Genomic DNA, 22,065 nt, shown 5'->3' on the forward strand with positions numbered 1-22,065 from the left:
GTGAAGGTGCCTGTTGTGAGCTTGGTCACTTAGGTGGGAGTTGAGGCACAGATTGATTCCCACCAAAATACCCATTCCTTGTGTCTGCTACCCAGGGAGGGATGCTTTCAGTCAGCCTTTCCTCAGGGAATTACAGGAGCTTGCCCACAGCTCTGACAGCCAGGATGTTTGAGATCCTGGTGGGAGGAGCTTCCCAAATGCTGCTCAGGGTCTGGTTTTATTAGACAGTTATTTATTAAAATAATAAATTAAATTAATTAAAATTTCCAAGGAAATCTAAAGCTTTTTCTAAGCTGCTTAATACCATGACAAGAGGGGTTAGTCCTTAACCTTCTCTGCCCAAAGAAGCTGCAGTGATTGACCTTGCATTGATTTTTCTACCACCTGAAGTTAAACCACTTAAATCCCATGTGGACAGTTCTTTTATTTACAGCCCGACTGACTTTGCTTGGGCTTGAAAAAGAAGTGTTCACACAACACTTCACTTTTCTCAACAAAATTAGCTTAAAGCAGCACTTTGAATTCAACCAGTGCCTCTTTCTCCTCTGGGCAAATCTGTCTGTGCCTCCCCTGGTGAATGTTTAAGGGGATGTTTGATCCGGTGGCTCCATTTTAGTTGTTCAGGGAGGGCACAGCGAGGACAGGCAGTGACAGGGAGCTCCAGATCCAGCTGGGACCAGTCAGAAATCCCAGCTCACATCCCAGCACCACTCACAGCAGTGAAGCTCAGCATGAGGGTCATGAACAGCAGCCTGTAGAGGTCTGCAGCAAAGTTCTTTTTCCTGGCACTGTGAAGACACCAGGGAAGAGTACAAAAATGGTTACTCAGCTCAATGTTAGGCCTTAGGCTAGCCCTGAAAAATCTGTGTTCATTTCCTTGTCTCCCATGTCACACATGGAAATGATATTCCTGAGGATGACTGAGAGTATGTTTTGGAGATTTTTATTTTGCATCCCACTGGGGTGAGTTTTCCTAACACTTTTACCAAATATTTGGTGGTTTTGGTATTTGCTAGGCATTTTGAAGCATTGGAGTGTGTTTTGTGTGACTCCTGCTCTCAACTTCCATTGCACACAGAACAGGGGGATGTGGGGATTTTCTGATCCCTACCAGCATCCTGCTCCTCCTGATTTAACAACACCAGCATTGGCCAACACTAAGCATTGATCCAGATTATTTCTGCAGAGACTAATTGTTCCAGAAAACTGGAAGCAGCCCCTAGAGGGTTTGGATTTTTTTCAAGCATTGTGCTCAAGCCCATCAGTTTACAGGCATGCTACAGACATCTCCTTTGGTGCTTTCAATTATCTCTGTCTTGCAGATGGCTAGATCACCTGACTGAAGCCACAAGGGGAAACAAGAGAGGAGAAAGGAGGGCTAGTTTTGGGGGGTGGGTAGGAATACACAAATCTCTAGGTCTTGCTCCATCCTCTTGCAGGGTCTGCCCTTCCTTGTGTTCCTGTTCCCTGCTCAGCAGGACAGATGCTGCAAGAGAGATCCCATGATTTTGTTGTTGAAATTTTTCAGCTAAGCACTGCTGGCTCTGGAAGGAGAAATCAGTCTGCAGTGTGTTGTGGGTGACAAAAGGGACAGAACCTGCATGCCAAGAACGTGCCCTTTGCAGGAAAGAACAGGGAGAAATGTTGAAGGCTAGCTAAGGTTTGCACCCAGTTATATCTTCTTCTCCACTGCCACAAAGCCAAAAGTCCAGAGAAATTCTTCCAGGAATGGAGAAGGGCACTCTTTTCAGGAGAAGGAGAAAGAAGCCTAGCCCTGGGCTGTGAGGCTCAAAGGCCAGCTCCACATAAAACACACAATGGCCTTGTGTCTTTCCCTCTTACATAGTTGCTTAAAACATCGTTAAAATGCTGGTCCCACAGGACACTTCCCACCAGGGTCCATGGGAATATTTCCTGTCATTTCTCTGCACACACACACTTCTTTTAAATAGCAATATTGTGAGCCTCAGAAAGGAAATTGAGGTTGATGGAGTAATACTAATTTATACCAGCTGAGACTTAGCCCAGTGTCTGGTGTCTGCACACAAAATATTTATCAGCAAAACACACACTGGGTAATTTTTTTTTTTTTTTGCTTCTCTTTTTTTCCCCCCTATTCTTTCCTCACTGGTACAGCATAAACTCTTTTAATAGTTCATGTGGTTTCTTACAAATTAAGAAGTAAAAAAAGTTAAAGATATTCACTATGATTGAAAAAACAATGTCTTCAGGAAAAGAAAGACTGTTCTGAAGACCATCCAAGTTGATGAATTCAGAGTTGAGCTCAGAAACAATACTTTGTATTAATTACAATTGAGTATTGACAGTGTCAGAGGCAGTGAACTCTTCCATGGGCAATGCAGCAGCACACCCTGATAGCTGATGAAGAACATCCCTGAACAGAAACATACTCAGGCGTGGGCTTTTCCTGGGCTGGAAGTTGGATTTTTAGAATAATAAAGTCTTCCTGAGCTGAGACTGTAAATGCTCAGCATAAAATGAGTTGCTGTATCTGAGCTAGTTATATCTTGTCAGCTGTTCAAGGTAATGAAGTAGGATGTACTACAACAAAAAAGGAATTGCATTTACTGCTGAGTAAATGTGTACACGAGCTTCTACTACAGAGCAGCTGATTGTTGAGGACTGGTAATTGTGTGTGATCAGTTTGGTTTCCCTCTTTCTTATTTTGTTTTTCCTTAAAAAAAAAAATGCAGGCTGGGCTATGTGTCCTTTATTTGTGTGTTTTTTAAATTGAAATGAAAATTCATGTATCTAGAATTATTGTCCATGTGATATTTAACTTTTCAGGTTTCTGAAATGTGATATCTCATCTGTTTGGTGCCGTTTTGCCTGCTGTTTAAATGGTTTCAGAAACTAGATTATTTCCTTCTTTCCCTTCTCCCAGGAAATCTGCATTAAAAAACACAGTCTGGTAACTTATTTCCATCATAACACAAATATTAGTGTGATTCAGTGATTCTGTTGCAAAAGAGAAATGCCCTGGATTTTAGACTCGGGTTCTGACGTGGAAAAAAAGTACCTTCAGCATGAAAGATGGAAAAGAAAATGCTTTTATTGTTGATGATTTTAGTTTTAAAATGAGTCCAAGCAGGATTTTTGCCTGACTTAGAGAAGAGCAGATGTCTTTTTTAGCACTATTCGTTTTTCATGGAAGAAAGGTTTCAAATTATGTGTAGGAAATTTTACACACATATGCCCAGCAGCAGAATTATTTCATTATTACTTAATTGTTATAAGACCATACAAATGTCACTACATTTGGGGCTTATTCAGATGGCTTTTAAAATAATCAGGAGCTTTGAACTGGTTCAGGATGCTTTGCACAGGTGTTCCTAGCAGGGACTGAGCACCTTCCTAGTACCAGGTGTGTCCTGTGCACCAAGGGCTGGAAATCCTTGAGGTGGCACCAGGGTGGACACGGCCCTTGGCAGTCACATCCCAGCATTCACACCCTGTGTGCATGCATCCCTGAGCCTGGGGAAGCCAGAAATGACAGTCAGAGAGGCCAGTTCCCAGTGAAAATCAGCAGACATCATCTTTTCTTTTTGCCCAAATCTCCTTGGTAAATAAATACTTGAGGAGTGCAGATAGCCCCTGACCAAGCACGGTGTTTAATTAACCTTAAAACTTTACCCTTAGCTATTAAAGTATTCCAGGCCTCCCAGTCTGCACTGGGCATTAATTAGGTCACTTGAACACTGCATCCCATTTTGTTGCAACATTAGATTCATTTCATATTTATGCTTTTTTTCCCCTCCCTTTCAGTGATGCCAGCAGGACTGCCTTGTAAATGAGAAACCATTGTGTTTCTCAGGGGGAGCATCCTGTACAAATAAAAAAGCAGCAGAGTAAATCATTTTACAGCATATGGTAGATTCTAAGCCTCAAAGTACTCAGCTTTCCATAGCAGCAGAGGCACAAATGGAATCAAATGAATAAATTGCCATGTTTTCTTATTATGGATGTCTGAATTGAGAAGTTCACCTGAGCAGATAACTCTGTTTTGTAATTGCCTGGTATTTGCTCTTCCTTACTAGAAAGAAGGCAGAGACAAGGCTTTTATCACCCCATTTTTGGTGTATTATGTGCTAGCAAACAGCTGTGTTTAGGAACAGGGGGGTGATTATTCCATGCCAGGATCCTGAAGGCAGTGCAGCTCCATGGGAGGAAAGTGGGCTGGTGGAGTTCATTTATGGCACTGTCTGGGAGAAGGTGTCTGTGACACAAAAGGCTGCCATGGTGAGAGACAGGAGGAGGGTGCCAGGCCTTCTCTGCCACCTCTGCAATACCCAGCACCTTGCTGGGAGCCTGATCTAAGGCAGAAAATGCAATGGGTTCCTCTCAGTTTACAAACTGTAGGAACTGTGTGCCCCATCACCCCAGTTTCTGGTTTCTGCCATCCATTTCTGCCATCCATTCTTATACCCCAGCCATCCCATCAGCACCTGGCCTAGTGGCTGATCCCTCTCAGGTTTTTCTTGCTGCCTTCTGAGGATGAATGCAGGACAATTGGGCCTGGTATTGAGCTCATAACAGCAGAGCAGAGCTACACACTTGGTAGATCTTGCAAATGGCTGGGACTCTCCAGGCCTGATCCACAGTCTGGTACCACTGATTATAAAAGGATGATTAGAGGAGGATGCTCAACAAAACCAAAGTACTTTGTAGGTGCTTGAGAATGGCTGTGTCAGCAAGTGGCATAAACCCCTGTGCAAGTGGCTCACTACCCTGGTTGGAAGCTGTGCAATTCCTACATTTTCCCTTTAACACTTTATTCCCTAAACTGACAAATGTCAGGAGTGAAATGAGTAAAGACAGAAGGAGTTGTTGATGGTTTGGTTTTGTCTCAAATGCAGTGTATGAGCATTCCCCCTGATGTAGTCAGCACAGGAATGCTCCCTGCTGATCCCTGCTCCCTGATGAGGTGAAGTGAGATGCAGAAAACCTCTGTTTGCAGACAGTTAGATCTGTGCTTGAGGGGATAAAATATTAATCAAAAAATGGGGAGTTTCTGTGTCTGATTCTGAAGGGAATTTCCATGTGATGTTAATCTTGCAATTCCAGTGCAGTGTGTGTTGATTTTACAGTGTGAAGAGAGGAAATAGGCTTTAGCAAACTGATCCTTCATTTGAGAACCCTTTGTCTTGGGGAACACACAGCCAGGCCCAGCAAACACCACTCATCAATGCTGTGTGTGATTTTTAATCATTGAGATTAGTGCAAAAAGATAATTCTGAGAGTAATTATGCTGTATGTGTGAAGGGAATACACAGAGAATGATTTCTAAAGATTTACATTGTTGACAGGTGACCATATTGAAGAGAGAGTAACACAAAATGTCACCTACAGAGGGAGTTCTCAAAAGTGTCCTCTCCTCACTGGTGATCTTGAGTGTCCAGAACAAAACAAGCCCTTTTATAAATGCTTAAATTTGGGTTTCTGCTAAATAAGATGTTCCCAAGGAGAGATGTTTTGGGAATGGGGCTCTGCTTACAGGTGATTGCTGTCTTGATGCCCAAGGTGTTCTCACTCCTTGCTTTATGATGTGCTGCACTGGTTGCACAATCAGCAGGGCTCAAATTATTTCTGTTGTCTGTGAAGTGTAGACCTGTCTGATACCATTGTTTTGGTTTTATGTAGTACCTGCTCTGGAAGATTGTAAGGAACAAGAGCCTGTGATGGACAACAATATTTCTGTGGTGCCTTTTGAGAGACCTGCTGTTATAGAGAAGCTGACAAGCAACATGGGAAAGCGTAAAAGCTCCACCCCACAGAAGTTTGTGGGTAAGCTGGAAATGAGCCTTTTATTCTTTTTAGTGCATGGATATGGGTTATGTGCTGTTTGTAATAGCCAGAAGAACAAGGGGAAAAGTAGCACTCTCACACCTTGATTCTGATACAGCAATGGAGGTGGTTAAATCACAGCAAGGAATCATGATAATTATTGAATTCATTTTACCAGTCCAGAGAATTCAAAAGTGAAGTCCACTATCATGAAAATGCTTGAGAAAACCTTGAGCTTTCTACTTCACACTGTTTTGTTTGTGGGGTTTTTTTAAACTTCTCTCTAGCCCTTTTGAGATTTAGACTTGTCATCTTCCCTCTCCTTGCTCCAGAAAAACAAAAACAAGCTAAGACTGTCATATAATTATCTGTCTCCATATGTGTTAAAAAAACAAACAACAAGTATCTCAAGACTTCTAATTTGTATTAAATTCCTGACACTTGGCAACAACTGGTCTGATAATACTGGAATGAGGAAGTAAGTCACATCCCTTGTGTTGGAAGAAGAAATTCCTGCTCCTAGTGCAGCACTCTGCACACAATAAACTTATTAATGCATGAATAAGAAACAGCATTGGGTGGCTTTTGGTTACCAGATTTAGAATCCTAGGTCAAGAATTTATATTTTGGTTTTTATCTTGACATATTAAAATTATTCAGCTTGTAACAGGTGACACTATGGAGAATTGTACTTGGTTTGAGCTGTAACTTAAAGCTTCTTTTTACTGCTACTGAAGCAATGCAAAACTTCTTAGGAGGGAAGCTGGAAGAGAGAATTGTTTGGGGTAAGTGTCAGACTCTGCAGCCACATAATAAGTGTTTCCCACACTCACTCCCTGAAGGGCAGTCACACAGAACTTAAGGGTGTCTCATTCTGCCTGCTCTGAGGACACTTCCAGAGAGCATCACAGGACTGTAAGTAATTAGCACAGCCATTTAGAAAAATGGTTGCCCCTCAGCTAAATGGGGATTCAGATGGATTAGTTAAATCACCCCTGCAGGTGGCTGTGAGCAAGCTGCATGGTTTGGCATAGCAGGGGCCAGCAGTGTGCAGCAGCTCACCTGGGAGGGCTGACACACTGACCTGGCTGCTCTCAGTCAGCTGAGCATTCCCAAATCTCAGTGCTGAGCCAAGGTTAGGCCAGCAGTGATCCATCCCACGTGGGGAACACGGGGACACATCCCTTTTTCCTATGTTGTTATATACTTAAACCAGAAAGGTGATTTTACTTGTCCACTCATGCACCATTGACCAAATGTTGCTCTTGTGTTCAGAGGTAAATTTACTGATTGGAAATCTTTGCCTGAGAGATGCTATACCACATTATTATTCTCTTCAGCAGGTTACACTACTTTGTTGTTAGATTAATCAGTTTTTTCTGTAGGTGTAACATATCACTATCCATATGTAGGATAAAAAGTACCCCCTTTCATATTTACCATATCTTATTTTTCTGATCTTTAGTGGCATCACAGTGTTTAGATTAAATAACAGCAGTCCTCACTTGGCTGCCTTTCTTTTTTTTTTTTTTTCTCCCCTCCACCATGACCTCACTTTTCTTCCCCTTTTCTCCCCAATTAAATATTGTTCAGCTCTATCAGGAAGAATGTGTAATGGTTCTGTTGCTTGCAGGAAATTTTCCTGTGCATTCTGCGAGCATGGCACCTGTCCAAAACAACTTAATGGTGTTTATGAGAAGGTCATGTAAGCATAAGCTAAAATCTTTGCATGCTACATCTATCAGTGCTTTACTGCTCTTTCTGATCAGCAATCTCCAAGGGACTGTGGTTATGGACCACAGACTCTCCTATGGCTGAATTTTCAGGAGGAAAGGAAGCAGTGTACAGCAAATAGAATGAATTCATTTCTGCATGAGAGATATATCTGCTCTTGAGGTACTAGTCTTACCAAACCAGCTGAAATAGTGGAGGCACACTCCAGAGAAAGTAAAATTTGTGATGTGCAGGAGTGTGAGTACTTCATTTTGCTTCTTGTTCAATGAGGGAGAGGCAGACACCAGTTAAATTAAAAGCAGCCGTCTTCAGGCTGGTCATGTGAAGCAGATTCACATATTTTCAGTTGGAATTTGGAGCTTGCTCTCAGAATGTCACCGAGGTGAAGAACTGGCAGGATGCAAAAGGAGCCGTTTATGTGGCTTACGGTCAGACCACGGTTGTTAGAGTAAGAATTAAAAATACACGGGCGTCTCAGAACAGATGAAGATCAGCCAGCTGCCAAATTACACTCAGCTTCTGGTTAATGGGGGTCAGGGAGAAACTTCCCCAGGGGGAAATGCTGGAACAGCTTCCTCCAAGGTTTCTTGTAGCTTTCTCCCAAGTGTCCAGCACTGCAGCTGCTTTAGATGCTTGATGAGATGAACTACAGGTATCACAGGACAGCTGTGTCTGTGTGCTTTGATCTAGCTTCAGATACCTGGTTTGGGGTTTATTTGAATGTCATATGGCCAGAGGGGAGAAAGTTTTTTCTTCTACTTCACTAATGTAGGGCAAGGATAAATAGACTTTGAGCATAGTTTAAATGAAAATTCAGAATGATTGGTCTGATTAGCTGATTTTAAGTACAGAATTGGCTAAAGAGGAATTTCATTTGGAAACCACATTGTACTGGTCTATTGGACTGTCTATTGGTTACTTCTGAGTTCTGTGTGTTATGCCTTCTCCTTCCCATGTTATCATTTATTTTGCTTTTTTATGTCACACTCCATTTCTCAGACTCTGACATCTTTGGAACTGGTTCATAATTAAAGGAATAAATAATTCAGGTCACTGGCAATTTACAGCTTTCTTTGCTGTCTGTGCTGGAGTAACTAAACATGGATGATGAAAGGAATCAAAATAAGGTTTGCATCATTTATGCAAGTAGCCCATAAAGGATGGGTAATATTTCTTGATCTGTAAAGCCTACAAAGGACTGACAGTGTGTTTGGCAGCTGGATCAGACCCTCACCAGATCCACTTCTTTACCCAAACACAAGAATGACACAGGAGGCCAGAGCAGGTGACTGGCACCAGTTGCCACCATTCACACTTGACTCCTTGAGCTGAGCTCCAGTCCCCCTTTGGCCCCAGCTGGGAAGAGCTGCACTGTTTGATGGGAGGCTGGAGCCACATCCAGTTGCAGAGCTGTCCATCCTGTCTGTGGCAGCACAGCCATCACAGGCTGCCAGACCACAGCAAAGCACTGCAAGGAGGATGTTTGATGGCAAGAACCATCCACAAGTCGTGTCAGATTACCAGGACCATCACTGAGTACACCTGTGTGCTGTGGGTCCAGCCATGTGAACAGTATTGCTGAACAGAGGAGGAATAGTCCTCTGCTTCACTTTAGACTTACATTTAATTACCTTGATAACCAGGGCTAAGTTCCCCAGCAGAAGTGATGCATCATCATCTCTAAGGACATCATGGTTCTTCTCTGTGCATCACTTTTAGAATAAGTCATGCTAAGTGGAATGAATTATTATAGTCAAAAATAAAATGCTGAGTGATAGATGTGTTGAAATGTACTAATGCAATTTGGAAGAGATTTGGGATTACAGTTCTGTTTCTTATAGTGGTTTATACACATTGTGTTCCAAGCAATTTTGGCAAAAGGTGATAGAAGAAGCTTCTTGAGTAATTTAATTCTTGAGTAGCCAAACCACTTGTAAGTAGTGACTTCTTGAATATATTAACTTACACTACTGGAAAAAAGTCTGCTTTTATGTACCAAGGAAGTGAAGTAACAAAGACAATGAAAACCAACCAAAATTATTTATCAGACTTCATAAAATCAGCTTTAAAAGTTAGCTGTCAACAACCAGCTAATTGCATGTGTGAACACATAGGAGCATGTGCATCTTGTATTATATACATAAAACGTTTCCTGTTTAAAAAGAAGTTATTCCATGAGCTTTGCCTGTCCTGACTCTGCAAAGCCATCCCTGAAAGAGCAGTGCTGCTGAGCTGAGCCCTGGTGTAAGCAGTGGTCAATCTGTTCCCCTCCAAGGAGAGCTGTGATGTGTAACATGGTGCCCTGTGACTGCCATAGTGTACCAGCATGTGGTTCTGGTTTTGCACATCTGTCACACCATTGATGTTAAAAGCTTACAAGGATGTGAGTGAGGATTCACAGTGATGAGCCAGCCAGCTTCAGCCTCATTAGGTATAAATTTATCCTGTGTCAGTGAAAGGTGCTTTTGTCTTTTAGCAAGTGAAACAAAGCTATACACCTGGTTTCTCTATTTGTTTTTACCTAATTAGACACTGGGAAGGGAGCAGTGTGTGTGTGTGTTGGTTTTTTATTTCTCAGTCCAAAAATGATGGAGTTTTTTTTTTTGTTTGTTTGGGGGTTTTTTTGTTGTTTTTTTTTTTTGAGGGAGGAAAACTGCAAAGGTCAGCCTCCACTGTTCCTGTAAATGGCTTCATTCTTGGCCACATGCTCTCATTTAATGTTGGGGTTTTTTTCTGCTGGTTAAAGGATTTACATCTTGTGGCTCTAAAGGTGCCACCATAACAAGCCCCTTGTACCTGTTGTTTGGGTTTCTCACTGTTCAGCCCTGTTGTTAGGTAGGTGTGAGGCACCTCAGATTGTGGGCCACATGTTCCTTGAATTTTGGGGACAGTATATCTGATGGTATATTCTGTTAGAACTTCAGTGATAGACTCTGGTCACCAGAGTAATGGTTACCAGAACTAATGGCATCCTCTGGAACAGAGCTTCAGTGGCCTCAGTATTTCAATCCAGTTAACTTGTATTTCCTAACTTGAAGGGTGGGCACAGTCAGACTCAGTTGAAGATTTGGAATTGCTCTGGAAGTTGCTGCAGCCACATGTTTCACCTGGAATGAATTAAAAAAAGAAAAAGAAGAAAGCTTATGGTGAGGTTATTGTTTTACCCATTTTAGGATAGGAACTTTCTAGGAGGTCAGTAATAAATTGAAGGAGGTTAAATTTAGACCCTGGAATAATTTCACCCCAAGTCAGGAGGTTTCTGTCCTTTTGCAGTGAAACATTGCAGTGATGGTGTTGATTTTGCTCATGGATTTGCTTTTATCTCTTAGGTGAAAAGTTCATGAGATTTGGCTATCCAGATATCCCCTTTGATATGAACCTAAGCTATGACAAGGAGGCTGAGCTGATGCAGTCTCACATGATGGACCAAGCCATCACCAATGCAATCACCTACCTTGGAGCTGAGGCACTTCACCCCCTGATGCAGCACACACCGAGCACAATCGCAGAGGTGGCCCCGGTCATCAGCTCAGCTTACGCTCAGGTCTATCATCCCAGCAGGATAGAGAGGCCCATCAGCAGGGAAACGGCCGACAGCCACGAGAACAACATGGATGGCCCCATCTCCCTCATCAGACCAAAGAGTCGAATCCAGGATAGAGAGGGCTCCCCCAGCAATAGCTGCCTGGATTCTACTGACTCAGACAGCAGCCACGACGACCGCCAGTCCTACCCAGGAAACGCTGCCTTAACCCCCAAGATCAAGCCAAACCCGGCTTATGTGAAGGAGGAGGCCAAGCCTTTGGATGTCACAAAAGCTTCTAAGGGCTCTTTAAAGGATATGTACAAGGTGATCAACGGAGAAGGGGAGCAGATTAGGGCTTTCAAGTGCGAGCACTGTCGCGTCCTCTTCCTGGACCATGTCATGTACACCATCCACATGGGCTGCCACGGCTACCGGGACCCGCTGGAGTGCAACATCTGTGGCTACCGGAGCCAGGACCGCTACGAGTTCTCGTCACACATAGTCCGGGGGGAGCACACATTCCGCTAGGCCTTCTCATCCAAAGGGGACTCCTATGAAGTACAAGAACTGCACATGAAGAAATACTGCACTTACAATCCCACTTTTCCTCAGACATTGAGACGCCTATTTTGTTGTTGTTGCTGTTGTTGTTGTTGTTGCTGTTGTTTAATTATTATTATTAACCTTATTTTTTGTGGACCCAACCTCATTTGCTCTGCCCAGCTTAAGAATGGAGAGAAGGAAGGGAATGGATAAAGCAGGGGTTTGTTGTGGCAATCAGTTTTTGGGGAGTGAGCCGCCTTGCTTGCTGTGGGAGTTGGAAGGCAGTCCGTGTGTGTCTCAGTCAGTTGTACACCGTGTCCTCTTTTGGGATGTCGCTCAACCATGCCAGGTGCTTTCAAGTCCCAACAAGATGCCACTCATTTGGAATTTCAGAGGAATAGGTAGAAACATTTCAGAGGAGAGCCTTTTTCTAATGTGAAGATACGGTGGCTGGAGGAAAGGGGGGGAACTTTGTTCTGCAGAATGAACAATTATTTTTAAAGCAAAACTGGTAGGGAGTTAGGAGCATGAATCAAAGTCAATATTCCTCTCAAAATTACTTTCAAGGGTGAGCTGTTTTCCTGGGTTCAGTGTGTATTGCCCCTCTAGAATGTAAATAAATGAAAAAAAGAAAAAAAAGAAATGTATGTCTTAACACTGTACCACCTTATGGCAGTTTAGTTTCATAAGTCTGAGGGCCTTCTGTGGTAAGTTTGAGGCTTTGTGTTTTTATTTTTCCTTAACTTATGAAGCACCTTTTTTTAGAACTGTTGATATTCTGTTACTCCATGCCTGTGTGTTGTCTCACTGGCTTCTTAGAGACCCTTGGGAGCCTTATTTCTTTAGTTGCACCCTAAGTTTTAAGAAAGAACATTTAGAAATAACATTTAAACTTGCTTCTAGGGCAGTAAGTGGCCTAGGAGTGGGTGAGAGTCTGTAGTTTACTCAAGAGGTTCTGCTGCTCTTCAGAAATACTTTTGGGTTAAAATTATGGATTTAAAAATGGCAAAAGGTACTAGTAGCTAAAGAACACTAAAAGTGTTCTTTAAATATAGGTATAAATAGATACATAATGATGTAAATACTTTCTCATTCTACTATCACAGTGTTAACCTCTTGGCAACAGCCTAAACTAAGACTTGCAGCTGGGAGAGCATTAGGAGCCAGATCCTTGGCCAGCATTAATCCTCTTGGCTCCATTGAATTTAATGCAACTGCCCCAACTATTTCAGCCACATCAGGATCCCAACCTTGACTGTTCTTTCTCTTCTTGACTTCTTACTTCCTAATTTGCTGAACCACTGACTTCCTTTTGTTTGTACATCATCAGTCCTGCTGGATTTAGGGGTGAAAGTATTAGCAGGTTTTGCTGGATAGGCTTTGCTCCTGGTGAGCACAGAAGCCCAGCAAACCAACAGGTCCCAAATGATCTTCCCTGCTTCTTCAGAAAGGGATAAGTGGAGATGTAGGTGCTGTGTATTGATTTGGACTTAAAGATCTCATTTTTTTTCCATAATTTAATAATTTCCCTGTAGAGAAAGCCAATGGAGAAGCACACTCCAGAGAGAGTCCTTGAGCTACAGACTGGACAAGAAAACAAGTCCACTGATCTGTTTTGTTTCCTTTCTTTCTCTCTCAGTAAATAACAAAGCCAGCAACCACCCGGCAAGTTGCATCAGTAAAAACTGGGCTTAAACCTACAGGACAGATTGCCATTGAAACCCAACTGTTTGTACCAATCACAATTGAAATGTTGTTGTTTGGCAACAAGAGCACAGCTTGAGAATGGAAAGATCTGGATGGGTTTAACCCCCTCCGCACACACGGTCTCCATGCGCCTGGGGAGACCTTTTCCAAAGGATAAAGTTACTAAAGTATAAAAGAGAGAGCAAGATCAGGCCAGAATGAATTCCCATCTGCTCCCTCCAATCTGTGCACTTGATGCATATGCCAGTTTGCTGTTCGTTTTGAGGGTACTGGGTTTTTTTTTCTTCTTCTCTTCCCTAGACCTGGAGCATTTGAAAGTAGGAGCTGAAAGGTATTGATTGAAATCTTTTTATGGTGACATTCTTGGCAGCTAGAACCTGTGTTTAGAAAGAATACAGTAGATCATGGCCAGATTACCTGATGACTGCTTCCCAGCACTGCAATGCTATTAAGTAGGAGCTGGTAAAGTCTTGCAGTAGCCTATTAATTATAATACAATATGGAGAGAAATGTCATCTTGTGTAATGTGAGACCTATCAAGGCTGGGAATATGCAGGCTTTGGAGAGACAGATTTAAAGATCTATTCCCAACATTGTTCTTAATGTCGTTGGGTTCCTCCCCCTCCTTCTTTCTTCACCCTAATGTAGAGGCAACTGGGGCAAATGAACCAGTGCCATCCTCTGAACCATTCTCATTGTCTTGTGCCTGGTGCAGCCAAAGAGTTTGTGCAGGAGAAAAGCAGGGAGATGCTGGAGGGCATCACTTTTATTCTGTGTGCCTGATTCTCTGCAGTGAGGGAGGTGGGCTTAGGAGGCAGCTGGCCATGCTTCGTGTCAGGGTGTGCCTGGAGAAAAGAAAAAAGTGGTGGTGATTTGCTGAGGCAGGGAAGGTCATTTAAGAACAAGGTGGAAGGGGAAAGGTTCTTGGGCCTTGAGGGTTGCTGGGCTTTCTTGGACCTCCAGAAAAACACGTGCCCAAGCTGGAGAGAAAGGTTGCCGGCAAATCCTTTCAGTCTCCGGGGGAACACTCCGTTCTCCCCTCTGTGGTCAGAGAAAGAACATTGGGCTGTGGTTTCTTGGAATAGCTAGCACTAGGGAAGAAATGTTTAAAATGTCTGCCTTTGTTTGGGAAAGCACCAGAATACGGGAAAGGTCGAGAATCTCTTGTGTATGCACAGATCAGTTGGCTGCAATTCCATCTGCAGCTCCTTGGTGTGCCCTTGGCTCACTGATGACTCACTGCTACCTCCAGCAAGGTGTGCTCTGTGAGTGTTTGAAGGACCACATGGGAGGCCCACTGATTTTGGACCTGGCTTCAGTTAAGTGCAGCTTCTTGATCTAATGGTAGCAGGTGAGGTCTGTATGTCCTGGTGTCACAGGCACTGAGGGATAATCGTAGAGAAACTACATTTTTTGGAGAGGAAGAAACTTGAGGGGTCACCTTGGTTTTTTATTATCCATGTCCTTTTGTAAACATTCACTGGAGACTTTTATCCCAGAGTTAGGAAAAGAAGAAAGATTAAATTCTAGTTCAAATTTTGAACAAGATTTTGAATTAATATGTACTTTAGAGTTCAATTCCTACTGAAAATTATTGGAGAGCTTTATGTAATGCAGTTTGTTCCTTCACAGAAGTGAGCAAAATGGGGCAGCAGAGATTTCTTTGGGTGTTTTTTCTTGCTTGCTCTCTGCAAGAATTGGATTTCTAAGAAAAGCTCTTGAGTTTCATCAAGTTCATTAGTCATTCATAGTATACTAGGAATTTCAGTAGCTAATCCTTGGCCTCTAAATCCGTTTGTTCTGAGTATTTGGTGCTGGAAATCAAATCTGGCTGATTTTTATTGGACTCTTTTGAAATTCTTGGAATTGGGTTTCCGGTTAGAAACATACATTTGCAAATTTAGAGTTGACTTCCTGTGAGCATTCCCCATTTTCATTAAAAAAAAAAATAAAATCTGGGCACTTCTCTGCCAGTAAACCCTTTTGCTTCTTTTACATCAAAAATGGCAATATTCTGACTCAGTTCAGAGGATTACAAACCTATTAATTTAAAGAGAAGTGTGACTGCTTATTCTGCTCTTGGTGTGATCCATATCCTTGGAGCAAAGGGCATTATCTATATATCTGCAGTTATGACTGATTAATTTTACAGCCACCTCTCTTTGTAATCAGTTAGGAGTGCACATCAAAATATATTGCATTTTTCAGTAAAGCCTGCTCTTTACTTAGTAACTTATGGGATTAAAATCATTTTATTCTCCTTAAAAAGTGTTTTCATCCATGATGTGATGTGAAAGGTGTCTAGGCATTACCCTGTAGTGGTCTGCAACAGAGAGGAAGATTTTAAATGGCTTAATGGGCCTGATTTTTAGTGGTACTGGTTTCTACAATGTTAATACCCAGCTCACAAAGTAGCCATGAGGACCTGAAGTATGTTTACTGCAAGGTGAAGAAATTCTCAATTGTCAGAGTTTGCAAATTTCTTTCTGTTTACAAGGGCTTCCCTAAATTTGTGCTGGCAGGCAGGAGGTCAGTAATGAATCCCAACCCTTCAAAACTGGGCTTTCATGGGGCATTATTACTGTTGCCCAGGCCCTGGGCTAGCTTGTTCTGATTTGAAAGAAGCCAGCCAACAGACACTCCTTCCTCCAGAGAGAAACTTTGGAGATAACTGCAGCAAAGGTGCTTATTTCAGCCAAGGGCAGGAGCTACAGTAATGCAGTTCCTTCACTGGATAAATTCCTTTCCTTAACCCTTGCTGTGCTTTTTAATGCAGTGAGGGAGGCTGCCAGAGTCACCTAAAGTCAGTGTGGGGTTTTAGGAAAAGGGTGATGAATTGGCTTTTCTGCTAGTAATTCACATGCTTAATAGCATTTAAAAACAAAAGTGGATGGCCTGTGGTCTGGGGCAGCTGGAGAGCTTGAGAAAGTACATTTATATATATATATATATATATATATATGGTATTGTGTAGTTAGAGGTATGCTTTATTGTATATGTGCCTTTTCCAAATGCATTTTGGGAGATCCTGATGTCGTCTGTGATATCCTACCAGACCCTTTCAGAATGCACAACAAAAACCAACCCAAAGGAAACATCCCTCCTCCTGCTCTGCACCCTCCTTGGCAGCTCGACCCAGAGAGGGGACCCTGGTCAGTGCTTTGCTGTGAGATTTCCTGGAGTCAGACAGCTTTTAGGAGTGGGAAGGGCTGAAAATTCCCCCAGCCAAGTACATTCCAGCTATCCAGCCAGAGCTGGTCTGCAGCTGGTCCCGGGGAGCACAGCATCCCCAGCACAATGCCAGGACTTGCTGTGGGAGCCCCCAGCTGCACCGTGCCCCACAGAGCCAGGGAAGCTTCTCCTATTTCCTCCCTCTCAGTGCTTTAAGTAAAGCACCCTTGGAAGTGGAATTTGCTCTGCTTTAGAGTTCCCACCTAGGACTGGGAGCAGGCTTTAAAGCACTTGCTTCTTGCTTCAGCCTGGAAAAACAAATGTGGCCAGTCCTTTGGAAGTGGTTTGCAAGTTCAGCTGTCATGCTGCTGCCAGCCCAGGAATTGGCTCAGAGACCAGAGAAGCTCATCAGCAGGAGGCATTCAGGGGGCTCACGAGCTGGAGCACTGCTGTGACGAGCACAGAGCCAGTTCTGGGACTTCCCCAGGGGTTGGTGGCCTGCTTTCAGGTGCAGTTGTTCCCCCTGCAGGGCTGCAGGGCTGAGTGTGCCAGCATAGCCAAGGCAGCAGGGCCACCGTGGGCAAGGTGGCTGAGCCAGCAGGCTTTGGGCAGAGCCTGAGCCCAGCAGCAGCCCAGAGCCACCTCCTTGGCAGCCAGAGAGGGGTGCTGAGGGGAGCAGCTAGGTAGAGAAGAGCTAGAATTTGCTTCAGAGTGAATAGATTTCCTTTTATCCCACTGATGTGTTCTGAGATGTAAGCAAAGGAGAACATCACTGCTTTCCAGGTTGGTTTCTAATTTGACCTCCTTGTGTCCTTCTCCTACCCAGCTCTGAAATGTGCAGAGGACAGTCAGGAGGAGGGCTGGGCTCAGGCTTTGCTGTGCTGCATGCTTAACAGGCCAAGGAAACAGTAAAACCAGTCTCTGTTTAATTCACCTACCTTCCCAGTTGATTGTGCAGATTCCTGGTTCCTGTTCATTTCCAGCTTTTGGAAAGGTGGTTATCTGTGTGCACACTTGGGTCCTCATCTTTGAAGATAACTTCCCATGCTATCTCCTGTACAAACTTCTCCTTTTCATCTTGGGGCCTAATTAATCAGTGGACAGAAGCAACCATTTCAACAGAAACCTGCACAGTTGTAGTAAAACTAATATTTTTTTACTGTTGGGAAAAAAAAAATCACAAAAAAACTGATATTTTGACTAGCAGTACTAGGTGAAGTATTTCAACAGAGTGAATGACAATGAAGTTAATCAGATCATGTCTTGAGAGGGGCTGGTACCATGAGGAGCCTGTTGGGAGAAAGGGAGCAGCCTGGCCAAAGCTGGGGCCAGCACTTCCTTCCCATAGCAGGTGTTGGTTTAGGTGACTGCACTGCAGCCCAGGAAAACATCTGAGCACCATCAGCCTCGTGCCATCCCTCTGGCTGGCTCTGGCCATGCACAGGAGCTCTGCAGCTGGCTGTGTGTCTGATCACTGCCACCCCCTGTGGGATCAGGGTGCAGCACAGCAGCTCTGGGCAGGCCTGGCTCCCTTATTCCGTGTAGCAGCCTTAATCCCTGGCCCTTGGTGGTACCTGGGTACCCCCAGCCTCTGTCTGGGTCCCCAGGCTGGATAAAGGATGGGAACCTCCCATCCCAGCTCTCCTTCCAGGCACAACTGGGCCAGTTTCAGTAAATTGGGCCATTTAGTTTTACCTCAAGTGACAGCAAGTGAGAAAAGCTTCTTGCAGGGGTGGAGGTCACTGAGTCCCTACTATGCACTTACTGGGATTTGACTTTGCTCACTGGAAATGGGTGTTGGTTCCTGAACACACTGTAACAAGGGAAGGACTTTTTTTTGGGTAGTTTTTGTAGTCATTCAGATTCTGAAACTGTGATCAATTATTTGACAAATTGTCAAGTGTCCTCAGAGCTTGAACACGTTCACTTCCTCACCATGTAGCAGTCTCCTCTGGCTTTCTGTGCTTTTCTCTTTCCCCCTTTTCCTTCTTGGAGCTTTAAGTCTGGGCCTGCTCTTATCTCCTGTAGCTTTGGGCTGTCTAGGGGTATGGGGGGTGGTTTTTGGGTTTTTTTTTTGTTCATTGGCTGTACAGTCTGTTTACATATTTTTGTACTCAAGTGTAGTTTTTTATTAAAAACAGAAAAAAGAAAAAAAAGTCGATTTCAGAAAAAAAATAAGGTACATACTCTTTGTAACACTTTAAAGATCTAGGGTACCTTTGAGATGACTCTACAGTGATGTAATTATAATACTGTATATTTGCCTTCCTTTTTAGTTGGTTTTATTTTCTGTTTTGTTTTGGTTTTTTTTTTCCTAAAATATATATCTTTTTATGAGAAACTGGAAACTTTTAATGCAAATGTTTAGAAAGATTTAAAATTGTAAAGTTAAAAAAAAAAAAAAGTCATATAATTTTTTTTTTTCCTGTTGGAAGAAAATGCTTTAAAAAAAAGTTTTACTACTGTTATATTCCAGGGTGGGGGTTACCAACCCCAAATTTGCTTCTTATGCTTCATTCTTGGATCCTGCTTTCTAAACATGATCATTGCAGACGTGGATGATTTGCTTGTATTAATTCTCAAAACAAAAATCGCCAACATTTGGGTTGTTTTTCTGTTCAAGTGCAATACTTACCCTGACATCTTATGAATGGACAGTGGTTTCTGTGTTCCTTCCTCAGTCCACACAAATCAGTGAAACAAAATGCTCTGCCCTGAATGCATTTAAAGATATGGTTCAAGGAAACTGATTGCGACTGACAAAAGATGAGAAACTGTAAATTAAGGCTAAAGCCCATAATTTACCTCCTGCTCGTTGTTGGCATTGAAACACATCCACATCCAGAATTAAGGACACACCTGTCCTTGACTCTTCCTCCCTCTTCTTTTCTAATTGCAGCTTTTTTAAGAAAAGCACTTAATATTGATGTTTATTAAAAACGACAAAAAATAAAAAGATCTTTTGGTCTGATCCAAAACCCACTCAGTGGAGACTCCTGTTGACTTTGAGGATGGATTTTGGATTAGGTTTAATCTCTTAGCTAGGGCAAAACTGCCCCCCTTTACTCTAGGGAGAGATTTGCCTGCGTAAGAATTACAGGACTCATGTCTTTTATCTACCTGAGAGACCAGAAAAGCTTCTTTAGAGTTGTCCTTGTCTTATATAAGTTTAGATGGGACTTGTTTTACATATCCTACGTATTTATATATAGTGTATTTTTCATCCCTCCCACCCCCCAGTAGACTGAAGCAGCTGTTGTGTAAATATGTATTTAGGTACGTAATAAAAAAAAGGAATAAAATCCCATTGAGACTTCTTGGAAAGGCAGTTACTGCGCATGCACAGTAGCCACTTTTGTCTTTTAAATTTGTATTTAAGAGATTTCTTTTTAATCATAACCAAGGCGAGGAGACTGTATCCCCTTCTGCTTGATTGCCAAAATGGTTGCCCAGCCCCTGGTGTCCGAGCTGAAGAAGAACAAGACCACGGCTTCTCCTGAGCACAGCCAGGCCACTGAGCTGGGAAATGACCCCCTTTTTTCTCCCAGGTGGAAGAATTTTTAGTTCTGTGATAGATCTTCTGAGCTCAAATTGAGGAATCTTTTAAATTTAAAAAAAAAAAAAAAATTAATAAGACATCACAGTTTACTCCAAAAGCCAGTGAAGACACTGGGGGTTGCCCCACTTCTTTATGTGTTCATTGGAAGGTGCTCTTACAAAAGGAGTTCAGAAACAATCCCTTTGACAGTGGTGCATGTGAGCAACCCTCATGTAAACCTGTATCCCCCTGCTAAAAGAGTTTTGCCGCTATAGACTGAACTATGGGACTTGTTGTTATTTTTATTTTCTTCTTAGCAGACATGCATACATATGGTTGCACATCTGTATGTGTGTGCTCTGTACCTGTGTGAGTGTTGTACAGCCATGTGAGAGTGGGAGTCCGTGTGTGTGTGCGTGTATAAATAAAAGAAGCTGCAGAAACTTTGTAATACTTTGTGAAAAGGATTATATTATAAAGGTTTGTACTGTCTTGAGTGCACAGCTACTGGAATAAATGTAGGGAATCTCAGGAACAAGCATATAATTTGTCCAAGAATTATTTCTTCTCAGAAGTGTAAGTGCAGTTTTTAATTCTGTATATTATTTAATATTTTACCAATAAAAATAAACTTCTGACATGAAAGGGTTTTCCATTCAAGCTTTCTGGACACGTTGGTGTATGCATACATGTTTCTTTCTTGCAGCAGGAAGCACACGTGGTGGTTTGGCAGGAATTGCATTTCAACCTGCTCACAAATCCTGTGAATTAGCCAGAGAGACTGAGTGTGTGATGGGTTGGGGTTCTGAGCATGGGTTCTGAGAGGGGGGAGGTGAGCACAGATCTGCTTTTAATATTCCTTGGAGCTAAAGAAATGCCTTCCATCAGCTTCAGCATCCGTGAGAGAAGTGTCCAGGAGGGTCCTGCTGTGTCAGTGGTGCCATCAGCCCCCTGCCAATGGCTCTGGCACGTTTGTGAAATGAATTAGTGCCCTAAGGTTTTCTGGAAACCCTTTGAACCCTTCCCTCAGCATGGGTTTTTGGCTGAGTTTCCTCACCCTTCCAGAGGTGATGTAGGGATTTGTTGGGCAATCCTTGCCCAGCTTGTCCTTCCTTCCTTTCCTAAGGCAGCTATCGACCTGGTGGCATTCACAGTACAAACTCTTCCAACTGAAAGGAAGATCTCATGGAGCTTCATAAATTGTTTGTTGTTTGTTTTACAAATCTCTTGTAAATTCTTGGTTAAAGATTAACCAGCCTCTCCCCATAATAAAAGTGTTCATCATTCACATGAGAATGGAAATTCCTTAACATACCACCTGAATAAAAGTTAATCTTCCTTTGAGTCATGTTTGATGGATATTGTCTCCAAGGAATGCTTCTGTTCAGTGAGCAGAATTTCCTGATTCCTTTCACACAAGATTGCTGGATTACTGATTTTGCTTCCAAAAAACCCTCAAAATTCAGCTAATGGGACAGTCTGATCTTTAGTGCAGGCAGCAGAAATCCCATTGTGCCATTGCAGGACAGAAATGACTGGCTTGATGGACTCAGGGTCTTGTCCCAAAACTTATTTGAGATGTTGATGCTCTTCTCAGGGTCTGAGATGATCAGGGAAGAGCTCATAGGCAGAAATTCAATGACTTTATAATCCTTAGGACTGCTGAGTCATTTTCAGGGTGAGGCTGTGTGTGGCCTCACGTTATTAAGGAAGAGGCTCTTGGAAATCTCCAGGCCTTGATTCAGGGCCAGCATGATGGTGTGCCTGTCTCTGGGCAGAGTCACACCATGGGGTGCCATTGCCTTTCCCTTTAGATCACCCTGTCTGCAGCACAGGGCAGGCTGACCTCGCCCATTTAGCTCTTACCTAGGCAACAGGGAGCTGTGTCTGATCCCTCCTCTGCGTGGCTTTAGCTGGGAAACTCTCACTGTATCAAAACCAGCCTTTTCCTCTTTAGAGCAATAAATGCTTCAAAATTACTCCAGTGATCAGTGTCAGCAATGCTGCCATTGCCCAGTCTTCCTTTGGTCTGTGGGAGGCC

General features: G+C 43.0%; 1 protein-coding gene across 6 annotated transcripts in view; it reads left to right on the top strand.

The window, feature by feature from the left end:
• The window catches only part of IKZF2 (IKAROS family zinc finger 2), a 117,599-nt gene extending 96,231 nt beyond the window's left edge, over positions 1-21,368 (top strand). For all 6 annotated transcript variants that reach the window (XM_059868230.1, XM_059868233.1, XM_059868232.1 and 3 more), the window contains 2 exons: positions 5,662-5,805; positions 10,869-21,368. In XM_059868230.1, the coding sequence (XP_059724213.1) occupies positions 5,662-5,805; positions 10,869-11,593 (869 nt within the window). In that variant the 3' untranslated portion in view covers positions 11,594-21,368. The remainder of the gene's footprint in view (positions 1-5,661; positions 5,806-10,868) is intronic.
• Positions 21,369-22,065: the final 697 nt, after the last annotated feature.

The sequence above is a fragment of the Haemorhous mexicanus genome, chromosome 26 (assembly GCF_027477595.1).
Source record: "Haemorhous mexicanus isolate bHaeMex1 chromosome 26, bHaeMex1.pri, whole genome shotgun sequence".
In the NCBI taxonomy this organism is placed as follows: Eukaryota; Metazoa; Chordata; class Aves; order Passeriformes; family Fringillidae; genus Haemorhous; species Haemorhous mexicanus.